At 40.9% G+C, this 13,904-nt stretch overlaps 1 protein-coding gene across 1 annotated transcript; it reads right to left on the reverse strand.

The window, feature by feature from the left end:
- Positions 1-215: 215 nt before the first annotated feature.
- LOC136695137 (class I histocompatibility antigen, F10 alpha chain-like) lies at positions 216-7,345 on the reverse strand. The gene is made up of 4 exons (XM_066668977.1): positions 5,911-7,345; positions 3,208-3,312; positions 2,423-2,478; positions 216-1,542 (listed from the first exon to the last, which is right to left on the reverse strand). The coding sequence occupies exons 1-3, from the start codon at positions 6,092-6,094 to the stop codon at positions 2,432-2,434; spliced, it is 336 nt and encodes a 111-aa protein (XP_066525074.1). The 5' UTR covers positions 6,095-7,345; the 3' UTR covers positions 216-1,542; positions 2,423-2,431.
- Positions 7,346-13,904: the final 6,559 nt, after the last annotated feature.

The raw sequence follows: 13,904 nt of genomic DNA on the forward strand, positions 1-13,904 counted from the left end.
GTCAGACTGTTCTGTAGGAGCAGGGGTCACTGTAATACCTCAGTACACCATCAGAGGGTCCAGTTTAGAGACTGTGACCGAGGGGGTGGGGGCAGGAACACAGTCAGACTGTTCTGTAGGAGCAGGGGACAGTAAATATTTAGAAAATCTTTCAATAAAAATAAGTAGAGGGATGTTGATAGAAATGTTTAATTTTTAATACAAATATACCATAAAATATGTGCATTCGTTTACATTTACGCATTTGGCAGACGCTTCAATCCAAAGCGACTTACAAAAGAGGATCTAACATTCAAACTACAGCACAATTTATACAAAATACCTTACATTGAGTGCAATATTCCAGGAAGTAGTGCATTAAAGAAATACTTTCAGTGCAAGAGATACTCTCGGAAGAGCTGGGTCTTCAATGATTTCTTGAATGAAGAGAGGGTTTCTGTTGCTCTGATGGTGCTTGGAAGCTCGTTCCACCAGCGTGGTACCAGAGATGAGAATAGCCTCGACTGACCTGTACGGGGGGTTGGCCGTGTTAGTTGGCGCTCCTTTGAGGAACGGAGAGGGCGGGCGCTAACGTATGGTTTTAAGGGTCTATTGAGGAAGATGGGAGCAGAACCAGTGAATACTCTGAAGGCCATCATTAGTGATTTAAATTTGATGCGAGCAGCTAAGGGTAGCCAATGCAGCTCAACTAATAGGGGCGTGACATGTGCTCTTTTTGGTTGGTTGAAGACCAGGCGTGCTGCAGCATTCTGGATCATCTGTAGCGGTCTCACAGCACAGGCCGGAAGATCTGTCAGGAGGGCGTTGCAATAGTCTAGACGGGAGATTACTAACGTCTGAACGAGGAGCTGTGTTGTATGTTGAGTTAGGTATGGCCTAATCTTCCTTATGTTGAATAGGGAGAAGCGACACGATCGAGCTACAGCGGTAACGTGATCTGCGAAGGTCAGCTGGTCATCAACCATGACACCCAGGTTTCTTACAGCCTTGGTGGGAGCCACTGATAGGGACTCTAGCTTGATGCTGATGTTGTGGAGAATAGCTTGCTTGGCTGGGAGGACCAGTAGTTCAGATTTGGATAAATTCAATTGGAGGTGATGTTCCTTCATTGTACATTCTGTACAAAAATATCATTTACAGCTTTTAAAACATCCTCCAAACATCAAGCTACATTTAAAATAATAATAATGTGTCGCCATTTCCTGAAAAAGACAGAGTGCACACGACATTAAAGGAGCGATAGGGCATTAGACTTGAGATGAACTGTGTCTCCCCCTGGTGGTCAGTGAGAGTATCTGGCTGCAGTGTGGAGGGGAGGGTAGAAGGCAGACAGTGGTCACCTACAGCTCATAGGAGCTCTGACAGACCTCACAGCTTTTCATAACGAAATACACAATAATAAAGAAATAAACACTCCATGAGAGTAAAGTTATTACTTTACATTACATTTACATTATTACTGTACACACTGTGTCTTTAAGACAACAGTGGTTAACATTTTAGAAAAAATGGTTTAAGTGGAGCTTCTTGTCAATGAGGAACCTAGTTTTACACACACACACACACACACACACACACACACACACACACACACACACACACACACACACACACACACACAGAGAGAGAGAGAGTAATTGTCATTAAAAGTTGATATAAAGAGATGTGAGCTCATGAGGAGCACAGATTAATCTCATTAAATTATAATGAATGTATTAATTACATCAGAGGACTGTTCTGTTTATAAGTGAATGTTAAATTTAATCTAATTTTACACCAACACCACGTCGTAACGTTTATAACCTCATCAGCTCTGAGTAGAACTTTCTTAAAAACACAAGGAGCAGAGTCAGGGGCGGAGCTGGTTAATGACGTGTTAAATTATATGTTAATGATGTGTGCAGTGTGTACTTCTCTCTAAATGAATAAAGACACTGAGTTGTATCAGCTGTGTTTCTGTAAACCCCTTCTACAGAGGTGTGTACAGTCAGGGTCAGTTCTGGAAGTGGGTCCTGTGTTTACAGATCAACTGACTTCAGCTGAATCTCTAACTCTACACCTGCACTGACACTGTAAGACAGGTGTGTGTGTGTGTGTGTGTGTGTGTACTACAGTAACGTTGTTCTGACTAGTTACTGAACACAGAATTAAACCTGTTTTCTTATCTTCCAGATTAGTGTCTAACACAGAGATCTGTGAAGTTCATCAACTCAACACTAATCACCTGCTTCAGAGTCTGAGGGAAATCACTGTCCTGACTTTTCTAAGTGAAGTGAACCCCTCCCAGGTTAAAGAGCAGTGAATAAACTCAAACTGTTGAAGGTCAGTGTGTGTGAATCCCACCGTTCCCGTCCGGTCCACTTTCTGAAAGTTAGTTTAGAGTTTAGTGTGTGTCTGTATCTTCAGGTGAATAAACACTTACATCATCAGATCATTCCTCTTCCTGCTGTTCCTCCTCCACCATCTCAATGTCTTCATCTGTTTATTAAAAATAAATGTTTTTAAAAAAATAAAAAGTTTATTAAAAGTCTCCAGATCATTCATTGGTATAGAATCTAAAATAAATCTAAAATAAAGGAGAAGTCTCTCTAAAGTTTAAAGACGTGTTGCTGTATTTCCTCAGGACTTTTGGACCGTGTCATTAATCTTTAAGACGTGTCTGTTGCTGGTGTGTGGTGTGTTTTTCCTCATTTTCTCTCAGTGTTTGATTCTAGTTTTATTCCAGTGTCTGTGTGGAGGAGTTCAGTGGAGTTTGAGCTGTGAATGTTCATCATTTTAAATAAATCTCTGCAGATGCCTCCCTCTCTCCACTCGTCTGTTTATAATCTCAGAGATCAGGATTAAACTGCATTTCCTCAAAGACACTGCACACTTAATTGACTGGTTCCACATTCACTCATTAACCCTTCACTGACTCTAAACATGTTCAGCACAGTCTCAGTGTGAATGTGAAGGACTCTGATTGCTGAGGAAGCTCAGGCTGGAGTGGATCTCCAGCACTTTGAGGGAGATGAAGAAATAGATCACAAACAACAACTTGGAGAACTGGAGAAATCTCTGTGTTCAGATGAGGATCAGGAGAATGAACAGACTCTTGAACATTATCTTTTCTATAATGATGAGTAGACTCTTACTGTAGATTTAAAATATGTATAATGTAAATTATGAATGATTTATGAAGTATATTAGGAATATCATCACACTCACTTTTCTTTTTATAGACAATGAACCCACACACTACAGCCACAAACACCACCACCACTGCTCCAATGATCACACCATTAACACCTGAAGAGTCACTGTGTTCACCATCTGTAAAGGGATAAGTGTTTGTTTTACAATAAACCCCTGTAAGAACTGTAACTACTGTAAGAACAGTGGGATATTCTGAGTCTAATGGAGGACTCTCTCTACTCTTCAGTGTTTCTGGATTAAAATAAACCCCTGTAAGAACTGTAACTACTGTAAGAACAGTGGGATATTCTGAGTCTAATGGAGGACTCTCTCTACTCTTCAGTGTTTCTGGATTAAAATAAACCCCTGTAAGAACTGTAACTACTGTAAGAACAGTGGGATATTCTGAGTCTAATGGAGGACTCTCTCTACTCTTCAGTGTTTCTGGATTAAAATAAACCCCTGTAAGAACTGTAACTACTGTAAGAACAGTGGGATATCCTGAGTCTAATGGAGGACTCTCTCTACTCTTCAGTGTTTCTGGATTAAAATAAACCCCTGTAAGAACTGTAACTACTGTAAGAACAGTGGGATATTCTGAGTCTAATGGAGGACTCTCTCTACTCTTCAGTGTTTCTGGATTAAAATAAACCCCTGTAAGAACTGTAACTACTGTAAGAACAGTGGGATATTCTGAGTCTAATGGAGGACTCTCTACTCTTCAGTGTTTCTGGATTAAAATAAACCCCTGTAAGAACTGTAACTACTGTAAGAACAGTGGGATATCCTGAGTCTAATGGAGGACTCTCTCTACTCTTCAGTGTTTCTGGATTAAAATAAACCCCTGTAAGAACTGTAACTACTGTAAGAACAGTGGGATATTCTGAGTCTAATGGAGGACTCTCTACTCTTCAGTGTTTCTGGATTAAAATAAACCCCTGTAAGAACTGTAACTACTGTAAGAACAGTGGGATATCCTGAGTCTAATGGAGGACTCTCTCTACTCTTCAGTGTTTCTGGATTAAAATAAACCCCTGTAAGAACTGTAACTACTGTAAGAACAGTGGGATATTCTGAGTCTAATGGAGGACTCTACTCTTCAGTGTTTCTGGATTAAAATAAACCCCTGTAAGAACTGTAACTACTGTAAGAACAGTGGGATATTCTGAGTCTAATGGAGGACTCTACTCTTCAGTGTTTCTGGATTAAAATAAACCCCTGTAAGAACTGTAACTACTGTAAGAACAGTGGGATATTCTGAGTCTAATGGAGGACTCTACTCTTCAGTGTTTCTGGATTAAAATAAACCCCTGTAAGAACTGTAACTACTGTAAGAACAGTGGGATATTCTGAGTCTAATGGAGCACTCTCTCTACTCTTCAGTGTTTCTGGATTAAAATAAACCCCTGTAAGAACTGTAACTACTGTAAGAACAGTGGGATATTCTGAGTCTAATGGAGGACTATCTACTCTTCAGTGTTTCTGGATTAAAATAAACCCCTGTAAGAACTGTAACTACTGTAAGAACAGTGGGATATTCTGAGTCTAATGGAGGACTCTCTCTACTCTTCAGTGTTTCTGGATTAAAATAAACCCCTGTAAGAACTGTAACTACTGTAAGAACAGTGGGATATTCTGAGTCTAATGGAGGACTCTACTCTTCAGTGTTTCTGGATTAAAATAAACCCCTGTAAGAACTGTAACTACTGTAAGAACAGTGGGATATTCTGAGTCTAATGGAGGACTCTACTCTTCAGTGTTTCTGGATTAAAATAAACCCCTGTAAGAACTGTAACTACTGTAAGAACAGTGGGATATTCTGAGTCTAATGGAGGACTCTACTCTTCAGTGTTTCTGGATTAAAATAAACCCCTGTAAGAACTGTAACTACTGTAAGAACAGTGGGATATTCTGAGTCTAATGGAGCACTCTCTCTACTCTTCAGTGTTTCTGGATTAAAATAAACCCCTGTAAGAACTGTAACTACTGTAAGAACAGTGGGATATTCTGAGTCTAATGGAGGACTATCTACTCTTCAGTGTTTCTGGATTAAAATAAACCCCTGTAAGAACTGTAACTACTGTAAGAACAGTGGGATATTCTGAGTCTAATGGAGGACTCTCTCTACTCTTCAGTGTTTCTGGATTAAAATAAACCCCTGTAAGAACTGTAACTACTGTAAGAACAGAGGGATATTCTGAGTCTAATGGAGGACTCTCTACTCTTCAGTGTTTCTGGATTAAAATAAACCCCTGTAAGAACTGTAACTACTGTAAGAACAGTGGGATATTCTGAGTCTAATGGAGGACTCTCTACTCTTCAGTGTTTCTGGATTAAAATAAACCCCTGTAAGAACTGTAACTACTGTAAGAACAGTGGGATATTCTGAGTCTAATGGAGGACTCTCTACTCTTCAGTGTTTCTGGATTAAAATAAACCCCTGTAAGAACTGTAACTACTGTAAGAACAGTGGGATATTCTGAGTCTAATGGAGCACTCTCTCTACTCTTCAGTGTTTCTGGATTAAAATAAACCCCTGTAAGAACTGTAACTACTGTAAGAACAGTGGGATATTCTGAGTCTAATGGAGGACTCTCTACTCTTCAGTGTTTCTGGATTAAAATAAACTCTTGTAAGAACTGTAACTACTGTAAGAACAGTGGGATATTCTGAGTCTAATGGAGCACTCTCTCTACTCTTCAGTGCTTGTGGATAATCAAACACAGATATATTTACCCCAGGGTTTAATCACTGATCGACTGAAGGAGCTGTGTTCCACATAACAGTTGAATCCTGCTGCATCTTCCTCCTGGACGTCCACACTCTTCCTCAGCTGGTAGGTTCCATCACCATTGGGTCTGACTCCTGAGGATGTTAGTAGATGATCAGGGAGTGAAGTGGTGAATCTCCTCAGTCTCATCTTCAGGTCTTTGGGGTAGAAGCCCGTGGCCAGGCAGGTCAGGGTCAGTCTGCTGGACTCAGTCTGAGATTTCTTCACAAACACATACACATCTGGAACAGCTGCAGAGAGGAACAGTGTAAACACACAATGAGTTTCAGTCAGAATTCAGATAAAAAAAACAGATCACAAATTACAGGGTGGGCCATTTATATAGATACACCTTAATAAAATGGGAATGGTTGGTGATATTAACTTCCTGTTTGTGGCACATTAGTATATGGGAGGGGGAAAACTTTTCAAGATAGGTGGTGTCCATGGCCGCCATTTTGAAATTGGCCATTTTAGATCCAACTTTAGTTTTTTCCAATGGGAGAAGGGTCATGTGACACATCAAACTTACTGGGAATTTCACAAGAAAAACAATGGTGTGCTTGTTTTAAACGTAACTCTATTGTTTCACGAGTTACTTACAAGTTTCTCTTTGTTTACAGCCACTGACATGTCACAGAGGTTAACATGTGAGGAGCGGATAGAAACGGTGTTGATGTCTGGTGTACGCAGTAACTGGGTCATTGCAGCAGATTTCAATGAAAGACACTCTAAGAGACCACACATTTCCCATGCTACAGTTAGCAAACTGCTTGCCAAGTTTCGTGAAACTGGTTCAGTGTTGGATTTGCCAAAATGTGGACACAAGAAAAATGCCACTAATGAAGAAACAGTGTCTGTCCTAGCTTCATTCAGCAAGAGCCCACAGTGTAGCACTCGCCGCATGTCACTGGAGAGTGGCATCAGTCAAGCATCCCTTCAGCGGATATTAGCTACTCACAAATGGCAGCCTTCCAAACTGCTGCAGCATCTTAACGAGGATGACCCAGAACGGCGCATTGAATTTGCAGAATGGCCAAAACAAAATTGGAAAAGGACCCTCAGTTTACACAGAAGATTTTGTTCAGTGATGAGGCAAACGTTTATGTGAATGGTGAAGTTAACAAACAAAAACACCGCTATTGGTCTGACACTAACCCACATTGGATAGATACCTCCAAGACTGTTGCACACCATTGTTTTTCTTGTGAAATTCCCAATACGTTTGATGTGTCACTTGACCCTCTTCCCATTGAAAAAACAAAAGTTGGATCCAAAATGGCCGACTTCAAAATGGCCACCACCCATCTTGAAGTAAAAACTGCAGTAAAAACAGAAGTCAGTGCTGTGTTCACTCTTCTGAAGTTTAATTTAATGATAATAAAAAAGTAAAGATTTATGTCTCATCATGTTCCTTATTTCCTTGACCATCACCCTTATCACACCTACCCCTCCTCTCACCCCTATTCTTCCTCCTATCCCTCCCGATTTCCATTTTCTCTCACCTTTTCCCCCCTTCCTCTGTCTTACGCGTTCTTCATCACCCTCATTCTATATACCCCTCCTCTCCCTCCAATTCCCTTCCCCCACTACTCCAACGTATATAAGGCCCTCCTAAAATATTAGATGTTAGACTGGATTGGCAACAGACTGGATCAGACTGAACTGGTGACAAACTGATGACCAAGCTGTGCCCGTGCTTTTCTGCATGCACGTGAAGGAAACCTCTGAACCTCCAGTTTCCAAACTTCAGATCATCCTGAGATAGACTGAGATCATCCAGCTGTACTCATACATGGTCCTGTGTATGTGTAAATAAACTCCAGTCAACGCCGAACTCCAGTCTCCTGACTCTTCAATGCCGAATTTCTAACAGTTGGTGCCGTGACCCGGATGGCATACTGAATCCTTCTTGGTGAGTAACGCCATCACGAACTAAAGACAAATTCTGGCAGAACCTTCTCCTATGCAGACTAGGATATAAGGAATAAGAGTCAGTAAAAGTATCCTGAAATTGTAACTGTGTTGTTACTGTTATCCCCTCAGGTGAGGAAAGACCAGTAGTTTGTAACTGTTGTTACTGTTATCCCCTCTATATGAGGGAAGACTGGTATTTTATAAGTATTTAGATTTTCTGATCAAAAGAGGCCTGTTTGTGTTTCGTCAAAACACTGGCGTGTAACTGGTAAAAACCTAGAGTTTTGTGGCTGTTTTATATTCTTTGATCAAGAAAGATCTGTATGTGTTTATTGAAAAACTAGTGTGCCACTGGTAAAACGTACAGTTTTGCGGCTGTTCTTATATACGTTGATTGGGGAAAAACCATACTTAGAATTACTGTTAGCTACTGAGGGAAACTTTTGTTTTGTTTGTTTGTTTGCTTGTTTTGTTGTGTTGCCTCACCGTGACTTCAAATGGCCAAAATGCTCATAAATATTGTAAAGTCTCCTGGAAGCCTATTAACTATAGAAACAGCACATTAGTTAAGGGGGGAACTGAAATTCCTCAGTGGACTGAACCAGATTTTGAAAGGATAAAAGGATAATAGACAGCATAGTCAATAAGCACATCAATGAGCAAAAGAGCAGTCAGTACTTTTTATCTAAAGGCTTTTCTGCAGACACAGAATGGAATCTTGAAGAATGTAGATCAGCTTTAGGATATGGTATCAAACATGACTCTGCTAAAGAGTGCCTTTATGTCATTAAGCAGTACAAACTGAAGTCCATGGAACATAAGCTAGGAGAATCTGAGGAGAAGATCTCTGAACTAGCTGATGAGTGTAAAAAGCATAAACAAGCTGCTATTAATGCACAGAAAACCTGTGAAAAACTTCAGAGATCACTGAAATCTCTTGAACTGAAACATGCCAAATGTAAAAGTCAGTCTTGTCCTTCACCAATAGGCCATCTACAAAAGAAGTCTTGTAACTCAGATTTAAATCCTCCAGCAACAGCCAGATTTTATCCACAATTGGCTGCAACCAGCATGGGTGAAGAGACTAACTATTCTGATGGCAGTGACCATTCATCTTCTGAGGAGTACTCTGAGCATGGGCTAAGTACTAGCCATGGTAAAGTGATTGTCAGAAGGAAAGCTGAAATGAGGCCAGTGACAATCACATCATCTGAGGTACTTCACAAGAGAGGTGAAGTTAATAAAACCAGGCTAGACATTGGCCATGTTCCTTTAGATGCAGCAACCCTGGACAACCTGTCCAAGGAGTTTAACCCTCCAAAGCATATGGGTCTTGAATTTATAGATCTCATGCAGAAAAAAAGAATGCTGTACTCCCTGCACCCCAGTGATGCTGTGGCCATAGCAGGCCAAGTCCTCAACTTAACAGACAGCAGACATCTTGATAAAAAGGGTGTCGGATGGTTTGGGTGACAAAGGCCAGAACATTGAAAAAGGCTGGAAAACTTTCAATGACTGGATTAGCCACAAATGCTGCAAAACTACTGATTGGGAGCAAATAACTAAATGCAGGCAGAAAAGGGAGAATCAGCTGCAGATTTCTGTGAAAGGTCCTCATTTTACACAGCTGGTCGAATCTTTGAGACCAGATCTTAGACAGGCCCTGGTGACATCACTTCCCAATTGGCGTAATGTTAAATGGGGTAAAATTAAAAGTGAACTTGACAGGCTGGACCTTGACTTAGAACCAGGCCATGTGACAGCTTCCATACATGTCCTCTCAGAAAAGAGTTCTAACTCAGGTTCCAGTAAAAAGTTCCCTATCCAGAAGAAGGAGTGCCATTATTGTCATAACAATGGCCATTTTGCAAAAGTCTGTCGCAGAAAGCAGGCAGATAACTCCAAAAAGGGTGTGGGGGTGAACATGAATCTTAATGGTTTTTCACAGGGCAGCACAGCAGGAGCTCCTTTTGAGGGAACTTCAAACCAGCAGTTGTCAATGATGATTAAGATAATGCTTGGAGTCACCGAGCAGTTGTCTTTGAGATCCAAAACTCTGTTAGGAATCACAGGGATATCAAACTGACCAACAACAGCTTAAGATCATCTGTGTTCTATAAACTTTCCAGAATCTTATCACTTGAGGACACAGATGAAGAGTTCACCATGTTTTTCAACAAACATGCCATTTATGACCTTCAAGTTAATGATTCCTTAATGATGTAAACTATTGTTACCTGAATAAGTTTGACATATTTAAGGCCTTCTTAGGTCTTGAAAATTTTCTTACACTGATATTTCCAAAACCACTATACGATCTGTTTAACTTGGGCAACATGATAGTGTACTCCTTTAGTGCAACAAATTTTTTCCATTTGGTCCTGGTGTCTGGACCAAAGGGGGAACATTAGTTAAAATAAAGGTAGGGCTGTAGGTAGCCATAAATAAATACTGGTCAAAGGGTTATGGTGAAGCAACATGGCAAGCTGTTTTACTTACTGTAAATGAATACATTTTGCCCCAGAACTGAGTGCTAGGGAAAGCTGTAGAGACTACCCCTGTTGGTGAAGATTTCAACACACTGTGTGGAACCATACCAGCCCCCTCTGAGGGACATATGCTGAGGCGGAGTATAATTTAATTACAGATAAACTTCTCACCTTCAACAGTTTACTGTGGAAGTATCTCTTTTGAGTTGGTTACAGATAAACCAGAGCCAGACAGTGCTCCTGCTTACCCAGCATGGTCTGAATGATCTTCACACTTCTGACCAAATTTACAATGGCTGATGAGCTGAGTGTTTACAGCTTCAACCAGACCTTAAGACCTCTCATCAAATGATGTTCTTCAAGGCATTATGCACACATCTTGGCCATTTGATGCTTACAGAGCTGAGGGGCTGTAGAGGCATGGGCTACGAAAAATGGACTGAAGCGAAAGTGTTGAAGCATTTGACCATTTCATACTGGTAATGATGATACAGTTTTGTGATTCTCAATTAAGAGAATCAAAGGGCGGATTGAAAGAAACTATCATAGTTTCATGTCTCATCATGTTCCTTATTTCCTTGACCATCACCCTTATCACACCTACCCCTCCTCTCACTCCTCGTCTTCCTCCAATTCCCTTCCCCCACTACTCCAATGTATATAAGGCCCTCCTAAAATATTAGGTGTTAGACTGGATTGGCAACAGACTGGACTGGCAACAGTCACAGACTGGATCGGGATCAGACTGAACTGGTGACAAACCGATGACCAAGCTGTGCCCGTGCTTTTCTGCATGCACGTGAAGGAAACCTCTGAACCTCCAGTTTCCAAACTTCAGATCATCCTGAGATAGACTGAGATCATCCAGCTGTACTCATACATGGTCCTGTGTATGTGTAAATAAACTCCAGTCAACGCCGAACTCCAGTCTCCTGACTCTTCAATGCCGAATTTCTAACAGTGTTTTCACTGAACAACTCTGTTGTGTTTGTGAATATAAACACAGCTAAATCTGACACAGCAGCACACTTCACTAAAAGAGGTGGGACAGAGGTGAGATTCCAGATCTTCTCCATCACACTTCCTTTACTGACACTGTCTAAGTGTTTGGGAACTGAGGAGACTCAATGCTGCAGATGTGTGTCCCATCTTTTTTTTTTGGAAGTGTGATTAAAGGCATCAATTCTAAATGTGCTTAATCTCTCTCTCTTTCCCACACACACACACACACACACACACACACACACAACTCACTTGGTTTGGTGGCAGTAGGATTATATCGCAAATAGATCCTCAGCCACTTCAGACATTCCTCACATTTCTCATTGAGAGCACTGTGTAAATGTCCATTTTCATTATTTCACCTCTTCTCCAGGTCACTGCTCTGAGCAGCTGAGACTCTCCACTTCCCCAGGGCCCAGTTATAAGAGATTAAATCTTCTCCATCGTAGTGAAGATCATTAATGCAGTTTAAAGGTGAAACTGATCCGTCAGGAAGTTTTTGCCCCTCACAGCCGAGTCTCCACTGAAGAACATGACGCTCTGAAACAGAGGAGAACACAGTTCACTAGGAATCACCATCAGACTCTACACTGTATACACACCTGATCACACACACACACACACACACTCAGTGTAAAATATACACACAGCGCAATGGTTCACACCAAAGATTCTTACTCTCTCCTCACCCACACACCTTTTATTTTACATTGTAAACAAGGTGATGATTTCTGTGTCAGTAACTAGGGTTGTAACGATGCACTCTGCTCAAGATTCAATGTAACACTCTGGATTCATGAATTTCTTTTCTGGTAATTCCTTAACAATTTGATCCTCACTACATTTGATTTAATCTCATTGCTGTGTTTCTCTTCTCCTAGCGGCGTGTTGGTTATGGTTTGAGAAGACAGCTCAGTGCTCAAATCATCAGCTCTCAGTGCTTTTAGGTTTCGGTAGATGGCGCTTCTAGTGTTAGCTAACTCACTGAAGTCTGAGCTCCTGCAGCTGAGATAAAACAGATTCTTTTATACAAAATATTTAAATACATTTGTGCATTTTTGTCCTAGAAACATATTAAATATATTCCTAGAAACCTTGAACAGCCCACATTTCAAATTGATTCAGACTGAACTAAATGTCTTTAGGACGTTGTGAGTTAAACTGAAGTAACAAGAGTTTTTTGTTTCTGGAAACTGGGAAATCTAAATGTTGCCAAACTTCAAAACACGACGGGGCCTCCCCCAGGTTCCTCTGCAGAATAGGAGCAGCTGCAGTGCTAACAAGGGCAGGAGTGTGGTGTGGTACATGTGAGTTTAAACAATAGCGACTTCTAATGTTCAAACAACGCAACTGCATTAAAATGTGATATTCATCACTAGGAACATCGTCACATTGGTGTATCTCACATTTTGTGATGTTGCTTGTTGAAACCCTCTCTTTAACTGGTGTTTTCTAGTAGAGTGTGTGTGTGTTAATAAATGTTTCTTTTGTGTGAAATTAAGGTTCTGTTTTTTTTTCCCCAAATACGTTACTGCTGTTAATTCATATTCAGAACTGAATCTGAGGAGGGGTCTGTTCTGTTCTGTAGTGACGGAGAGGTTTAATCTCTGTTAACTCTACACTGTAACTCACTTCAGAACTGAATCTGAGGAGAGGTCTGTTCTGTTCTGTAGTGACGGAGAGGTGTAATCTCTGTTAACTCTACACTGTAACTCACTTCAGAACTGAATCTGAGGAGGGGTCTGTTCTGTTCTGTAGTGACGGAGAGGTTTAATCTCTGTTAACTCTACTCTGTAACTCACTTCAGAACTGAATCTGAGGAGAGGTCTGTTCTGTTCTGTAGTGACGGAGAGGTTTAATCTCTGTTAACTCTACTCTGTAACTCACTTCAGAACTGAATCTGAGGAGGGGTCTGTTCTGTTCTGTAGTGACGGAGAGGTTTAATCTCTGTTAACTCTACTCTGTAACTCACTTCAGAACTGAATCTGAGGAGAGGTCTGTTCTGTTCTGTAGTGACGGAGAGGTTTAATCTCTGTTAACTCTACACTGTAACTCACTTCAGAACTGAATCTGAGGAGAGGTCTGTTCTGTTCTGTAGTGACGGAGAGGTTTAATCTCTGTTAACTCTACTCTGTAACACTTCAGAACTGAATCTGAGGAGGGGTCTGTTCTGTTCTGTAGTGACGGAGAGGTTTAATCTCTGTTAACTCTACACTGTAACTCACTTCAGAACTGAATCTGAGGAGGGGTCTGTTCTGTAGTGACGGAGAGGTTTAATCTCTGTTAACTCTACTCTGTAACTCACTTCAGAACTGAATCTGAGGAGGGGTCTGTTCTGTTCTGTAGTGACGGAGAGGTTTAATCTCTGTTAACTCTACACTGTAACTCACTTCAGAACTGAATCTGAGGAGGGGTCTGTTCTGTTCTGTAGTGACGGAGAGGTTTAATCTCTGTTAACTCTACACTGTAACTCACTTCAGAACTGAATCTGAGGAGAGGTCTGTTCTGTTCTGTAGTGACGGAGAGGTTTAATCTCTGTTAACTCTACTCTG

Source organism: Hoplias malabaricus, chromosome 4 (assembly GCF_029633855.1).
Source record: "Hoplias malabaricus isolate fHopMal1 chromosome 4, fHopMal1.hap1, whole genome shotgun sequence".
Taxonomy (NCBI): domain Eukaryota; kingdom Metazoa; phylum Chordata; class Actinopteri; order Characiformes; family Erythrinidae; genus Hoplias; species Hoplias malabaricus.